Source organism: Capricornis sumatraensis, chromosome 9, assembly GCF_032405125.1.
Source record: "Capricornis sumatraensis isolate serow.1 chromosome 9, serow.2, whole genome shotgun sequence".
Classification (NCBI taxonomy): Eukaryota; Metazoa; Chordata; class Mammalia; order Artiodactyla; family Bovidae; genus Capricornis; species Capricornis sumatraensis.
In genome coordinates this window covers 67,846,610-67,852,974 of record NC_091077.1, presented here as the reverse complement: position 1 = coordinate 67,852,974, position 6,365 = coordinate 67,846,610, and the positions used below count along the sequence as shown (strand labels likewise).

The 6,365-nt window shown below is 43.2% G+C and overlaps 1 protein-coding gene across 1 annotated transcript in view; it reads left to right on the top strand.

Moving 5' to 3' along the window:
- Positions 1-222: 222 nt before the first annotated feature.
- Positions 223-6,365, top strand: part of TIMD4 (T cell immunoglobulin and mucin domain containing 4) — a 28,244-nt gene continuing 22,101 nt past the window's right edge. Inside the window, exons 1-2 of the mRNA XM_068980716.1 lie at positions 223-297; positions 4,465-4,806. Of these exons, the coding sequence (XP_068836817.1) occupies positions 240-297; positions 4,465-4,806 (400 nt within the window). The 5' untranslated portion in view covers positions 223-239. The remainder of the gene's footprint in view (positions 298-4,464; positions 4,807-6,365) is intronic.

Genomic DNA, 6,365 nt, shown 5'->3' with positions numbered 1-6,365 from the left:
CGCATGTCCACACCATCGCTCCACGTGTCTGCACACACACTAATGGCCAGGAGAAATGTACTCAGCACATTTCATCATACATCCCAGATTGAGAGAGGCCATTCAGGAGAAAGAAAGGGAAGATTATGAGGCAAAAAGAGAAATGAAACCTAAAGGTCCCACCCTGTCAGCATTAACTGGAGTATAAGAAATGGAATTCGGACAGACAGACAGACTCCTGACATCTGCAAACAGCCAAAATGTCCAAAGGGCCTCTGATTCTCTGGCTGGTGATTGAACTTGGGCGGCTTTGTCTGAGTAAGTGTTTTCAGTCCTTCCATCCAGGAGTCCCTGTGATGGATTCGCATGGCTGGTCTATAAAACAGAAATCCATTGCATTCCTGCATCCACTCAGCTTCTCTTCTGGGCAGGTCTCTCTCCCTATCTGTGACACAGGGTTTATCCTGAGATTGCTGTGGATGTTTTAGGGTGGGGGTATTTATGTTAATACCAGAAATGGCAGTTTAAGAAGAAATATAGATAAGGGATGGGATAACATGGGGAAAAGAAACATCCTTTACAGGCGTTACTAGCACAGTAAACTCTAGGGGAATTTGTTCTGCTAAGAGCTATTATTATAAATCTTATTTTATCTGTATTTTTAGGATTTTTTATTTGCTTCTTGGCTTATTTTATTTTGCGGGGGGTCAGGTGTCCAGATAAGATTTACATTTTCCACACATCGTCTCCAGCTTTTGGACGATGCGAATGTGCACACTCGGTGTGGATTGGTACAGACACTCACATCCTGAGTTATAGGATGGGATGCTGTGGGCTAAGCTGAAGTCACATCTTGGTTACTATCCTTTGACACTGAAGACTATGGCCCTTTCATGTAAGAAAGGAGGGACCTGGATAAGACCAGTTTTCACAATCTATGACTCTAGGACTAGACAGCATCTAATGTCCCTTGCAGGTTAAACAGTTCCTAGTTTCTGCACATGAATCTTTCAGATGTGCTGCATGAGAAAACACCTGTATTTCAAGAAAACAAGGCTTTGTCCTACTGTTCTTTGCTTATTATTTTCCTCTATAACTTCATGCATTCTCAGGTCTCCACCTAAATCAGGCTTTTTCTGACCACCGGTAGCCTCCGAACTGGTTTCAGCGAGTTTGCTACGAGTTCCTGTCCTCTCTGAAGTCTCCCCATTAGAGAACTTATTACCCTGACCGTACAGTAGTTGTTCATTTAACCACCTCTCTCTCCAGACACATTGTGGGAGTTAATGGAATGCAAGCAGTTCCTGTCACTTTATCATTGTTTTTGCCTGGTCTTATCTTGTCCTGTGGACTTGTCCAGTGTGGAGGGTTTGGTTGATGGTTGCTATGGTCACCTGTCCAGCTACTGGCTGGACCTGAGTGAGTGAGCTTCTCCAACCCTGCTTGAAGAAGACAGTGCCTGGTGGATGATTTCTTTTGTTTTTTCTCTTTGTGCCTTTTCTAAAATGACCCTTTAGAAGACACTGACTACTTGGATTCATTAATGATCAGAGCTGAATCGCTCTTCAGAGATGCCAGATCAAACGCTTCACTCTGTCAATGATGCGACTGAGACCCAGATTGGGGAAACACCTTGGATAAGGCCACAGCTAGAGAAGGAACCCAGCTAGTGCCAGAACCTAGGTTTTACCCACCATTCTGAAAGAGAAATTGATTTAATTTCTTTGCTCCAGGATAATTTTGCAGCTGGAAAGAACAGTCTCTTTCCTATTTCTACATTCTGATATGCTTGGTGATTTGTCTTAATACCTTATTTGTTTCATGCGGCCTTTAATACTCCACCTCATGTGGACCTGAGAACTATTTTTGAGGTAAGCATGATCTCTCCCCTTTGCTGCATGAAGATAATGAGGTCAGGATTATTGTGGTTTTCCTCCAGAGAACACAAAAGCAGTAACTGGCAGAATGAGGTTTTCATTGTAAGCATAATGGGTGTTTTTCTGCCATGCCTGCTTCCTTTTTTTAATATTAATTTTTAACACATAAGTAATACAGAAATACCCTTGGTGAAACAATTAAATTGCTATAAAGCTAATATCTCCTTTGACACTACTACCCTCAACCCCAGTCCCTGATCAAGGTGATGCTGACTCAGTGAGTTGGATGTGTGTCCCGTCAGCCACTTTTCTATACATTTACTTTCATATGTCTGTGACTGTAAATCCTGCAAATGGTTTTGTTAATGGTTTTGTATTTTAAATGTCCTTTTGAAATTTCCACTTTTTGTGCATTAAGCAGCCTTGGAGTTTTCACACCATTAGTTATAAATCTGTCTCATTCTGTAAATCTTGTATGTGTGGCTCAACAGAAGGACTGCACCATAGGTTAGCCGCTACCCACATACACATGTTCATTCCATCGCACACATATGACCTGGCAGTAAACATTTTCAAATTGGCTTCCTCGTGCGTGTGTGCTTTTCTGCAGCAGAAAACACACCATGAAATTTTTAAGGCTTAGTTCCATTTGAGTGTTAACCAAAACTGCAAAATTGCCCCAGAGTGTGGCTATACCAATTCACATCCCATTTCACTCCAGGTTACTCCAGTCATTTGCTTGATCCCTGACTGGGCAACACTTGATATTATCAGCGTTCTAAATTTTTGCCAGCCTGATAGGGGAAATTTACTGGCCACTCATATTTCCTTATCTATCTATGAATTGCCTGTTTTGTCCTTTTCCAGTTTGTTTCTGTCTGGAAAAGGTTTTCCTCAGTGAATATGGGGTGCCTCCTTCTGTACTGTGATAATTGGGAAAATAAACTGTTGAATCTCCAGTGGAAATAATTCTGTCACATATTTTTAAAATTAATTTACCTACTAGTTCTGAGAACAAGCTCATATTTTAGAAAATGATTGGGTTTTGGTGCACATGTTCTGCGCTGCTATGACAGTTGAGGATGAAGACAGTTATTCCCCGCCCCGCCCCCCACCCCCCAGCCCCTGGCTTCAGGGGGTGGGGCAGAATGGGCTTCTACTGCATTTACAACGTGTGGACTATCTCCACTCTGGCAAGGTAAAGAGTCGACAGGTTCAGAGAAGGTCCCAGGCAGGTCTGAATTTACAACGGCCTTTCATCCTGAGAGCAAACTTGGGAAAACCCAGCATGCACACCCTTTGGCTTTCTACCTGGGCCATTGTTAGGACTCATGCTCATCTTCTCTCAGATAAGGATAGCTGGAATTTGCTGACTGCTGTACCAGGGAGGAATACAGTGTTGCTGGCCATGTCTTACACAATTTAGCCGTTGGGGTTAGCAGAGTTAGTGAATGGAGAGTCTTAAAGGAGGGCACCTTGAAGAAAACAATGAGCAGAGATGAAGGAGCAGGATGTCATCCTGACGATCTGGAGCTATGGCCTCCCTGGCTGTCCCTTCAAAAGCTTGATTTGATTGAGAACAATCACTGATGCTCAATTAAACCAGAGGGCTTAATATTTGCAGCAGTAGAAAAGTTTCATAGATTCTCACAGATGGAAGTTATCTTAGAAAAGGCACAGAGTGAGTGTTCGGTGACCTTGGTTGTCACTTGACCTTGACTTTGGTTTTACATTACCATGGGCCTCAGTCTTGAGATTCTGACCCAGGGTTGGGCAAGATAACAGGTATTTTTAACAAGCTCCAAAGGCCATGCTGATGATCAGTTGAAACTTGGAAACACAGATATTGCATTTTTTAAATGGTGATATATTCCATTGCATATAGCTAACATGATCAACCTAATCTTCCAGCATCTTTAAGTCACAGCTGCCATTCTAAAGAATTCCTATGATTCCTCTCCAGTTCTAACTTTAAAAAAATCCACAGACTTCCACCTAATTTCATATTCTCTAACAACAAACAAATGGTCTAGAGCAATTAATTTCTGAGCAAACTCCAGGAGCTCGTGAAGGAAAAGAAAGCCTGGCGTGCTGCAGTCCATGGGGTCACAAAGAGTTGAACACACCTTAGTGACCAGACAACAACAGCCTGTCTCCCTGCCATAGTACACTCTGGGGTAGAGGACAGAAGGAGACCCATATGAGACATTCATGTCAGTAGTACATAATTGCTGCCTATTGACATACACTGGGTAGAATGTTACTTACACCTGTTTATATGAGAATGCAGTTATATTAAAGGGTCAGAATTTTCCACTGGAGAATTTGTTTGTAAGGACAGCAAATCTGAAAATTAGAAAATTAATCAGCAAATCTACAGCAGAGATGGGTTCAGACTCAGGTAGTCAGCTGTTCCCACTTGAGGGATAGCAGAGTGTGAAGTTAGGAGCTTAGTGGCAGCAAAGGACAGGCCAGAATTTGGGCTAAAGAAACATATACAGTACAACCCTCTTCATCTTCCTGGAAGCATCTGCATGCATGATGTCTGTGGAGCATATTTGAGAGATTTCAATACCTCACAAGTTAATTTTCTCATCTTTCCTCACAGCTCCAGCAGCATCACAGATTGTCGTGAGAGCATTTTTGGGTCAGCCAGTGACTTTGCCCTGTACATACCCATCCTGGTCTCCGCATAGTAATAGCATGTGCTGGGGCAAAGGCCAGTGTCCCAACTCCAAATGCAATGACGAGCTTCTCTACACAGATGGGACAAGGGTGGTCTCGAGCAAGTCGCCAAAATACCAACTTCGGGGGAGTATCCAGAGAGGGGATGTCTCCTTGACCATCATCAACACCAACGAAAATGACCAGAGTGTGTACTGCTGCCGCATAGAGGTGCCTGGCTGGTTCAATGATGTGAAGAGGAACATCCGCCTGGATCTGAGGAGAGGTGAGCACACAGAGGCTGTGTCTGTGGGTGGAGAAGTTCATGTTGGGTCATGGAGTCAGAGGGTGGTGGCAGAGAGACTGAAGCTGCTTAAGCAATGAGTGGACAGATTGAACCTGAGACCTGTTTGTGTCTAGAGGAGCCACAGTCTGGAACAATTGCCTGTGGGAGCTGAGGAACCCACAGAAATGAATGAAAGGGTGGAGGGTGAGGCGTAGGGGGTGGGAAAGGAACCAGTGAAATTCAAGGTCAGTATGAAGAGGGCAGCTGCTTCTTGCCTAGGGAACTGCAGAAATTTGGGCCCAGGCCTTTCAGATCTGACAGTTTTTATGTGAACTGTATTGATTTTTGCATCTTGGCAAAGATTACAAAATTTTTACAAACACTGGGTGAACAAAATAAAATGTTTTGTTCATGCATTAGCTTCATCCATAAACCAACGGTGGGCTACTTCCAGTGAGGGGAAAGGGCAGGAGATTTGGAGACAATCATAAATAACAGTGTCCAGGTGGTCTTTCTTTCTGCTACTATCAGCTGCTTTTGATGAAATTTGCAATATGGCAGAACTCCTAAAGATTTGAGCTGCATGCATGCATGCAGGGTCTATGGTTGAATTATGTAAATAATAATCACCATTCCTGCTAGTCTGGAATGGAGCCACTCAAAGTCAGCTCTGTGCTCAGCCTGCACCAAGGACCAAGGATTCTTGGGCTCTGTTCTTAACTGGACTGGCATCTCAGAAGGCAAGGTCTCACTGCTGCTGTGGCTGCTAAGTCGCTTCAGTCGTGTCTGACTCTGTGCAACCCTATAGACGGCAACCCACCAGGCTCCGCCGTCCCTGGGATTCTCTAGGCAAGAACACTAGAGTGGGTTGCCATTTCCTTCTCCAATGCATGAAAGTGGAAAGTGAAAGTGAAGTCGCTCAGTCGTGTCCGACTCTTAGCGACCCCATGGACTGCAGCCTACCAGGTTCCTCTGTCCATGGGATTTTCCAGGCAAGAGTACTGGAGTGGAGTGCCATTGCCTTCTCCAAGGTCTCACTAGCCATATGCGTAAGAAGCTTCTCAGGTGACTCTCAGGAGCTCTAAAATTTGAGAAGAACTGATGTGGATGCTTCTAGTTAGAGAACTTTGATAAGCATTAGTGTATTTTTCTCCCAAAGCAACTTTGTGGGATAGAAGGTATTATTTGGATTTGTTGAAGATAAATGATGCCAATCCAAGTCTTTGCTTTTCAAACCTGATATAACCAGTATTAATATTATTTTATAAAATACTGGTTGACCTCAATACTCTGTGACATCATTTCTCAGCTCACTTGAAACTAACGATGTCTTTCTGATCCATTAGAGTTAATGGAAAGTTGGCCTATTTAAGAAAGGGTGGTATGTGTGGAATATCTGTTGCTAATGAACCCAAATTCAGATGTTTAGGGGGTGAGCAGTTTTGGCATGAATCAGTCTTTACACTCTTTGAAATTGTTTGTTTTAGATCTTGATTTTTATTGTGGAAAGAACACCTAGAATAAGGTTTGTTCCCTTCACAGATTTTCAAGTAAACAAT